Source organism: Penaeus monodon, chromosome 24 (genome assembly GCF_015228065.2).
Source record: "Penaeus monodon isolate SGIC_2016 chromosome 24, NSTDA_Pmon_1, whole genome shotgun sequence".
Classification (NCBI taxonomy): domain Eukaryota; kingdom Metazoa; phylum Arthropoda; class Malacostraca; order Decapoda; family Penaeidae; genus Penaeus; species Penaeus monodon.
The window spans coordinates 26,169,287-26,169,929 of NC_051409.1; the positions used below are offsets into that span (position 1 = coordinate 26,169,287).

General features: G+C 41.7%; 1 protein-coding gene across 1 annotated transcript in view; it reads left to right on the top strand.

Moving 5' to 3' along the window:
• The window catches only part of LOC119588687 (serine/arginine repetitive matrix protein 2-like), a gene marked incomplete in the record, with an annotated part of 176,340 nt that overhangs the window by 89,311 nt on the left and 86,386 nt on the right, over nucleotides 1–643 (top strand). Inside the window, 1 exon segment of the mRNA XM_037937322.1 lies at nucleotides 362–488. Coding sequence (XP_037793250.1) covers nucleotides 362–488 — 127 coding nt within the window.

Below are 643 nucleotides of genomic sequence, written 5' to 3' on the forward strand. Positions count from 1 at the left end.
AATATTTCATTAATTGTTCATGGGTTGATGGGAAATGTCCTTAAAGAGAATGCAGCTTCTGTAGATTAGTATGATTAAAATACTGCAATTAACGAGAATGTGGATCTAAGTTGTGGGTCCTTTGTCATCTGCATTAACGAAGGGAAGCCATAGAACCGTTAAATGTGTCCTAGATGTTAGTGATGACCAGTAGTGATGCATATGCCAAAAAAAGGATTAGTAATAGACCGTTACATATGACCATGTACTTTCAGTAAAGTGAAAATAATACCCAAATTGGCCAAAACATAGAAATATACCGTTCCTGAGCCTCCATGTATAAGGCGGATATTAACGAGGTGCTGGCGGTGCTTCCGAACAGGTGAACCTTCCGAGAAATCAGCTGGCGGTGTACCGGGTGCCTCCCAAGACGCTCATCTCGGACGTCCTGACGATGGTGTGCAAGGACCGGTGTCTCGACCTCGACAACCACGAGATTCGACATCCAGGTCAGTTCCGATTTTTTGGGCTGTTGTTTTTTTTCTGTTCGACATCCTTTCGACGTCCAGCTAAGTTTTTTTTTCTGTTTGACATCCAAGTCAGTTTCCATTTTTTTTAGTTCCGATTTTGTTTGTGTTTTTTTCTGTTCGATATTCAGGACAAG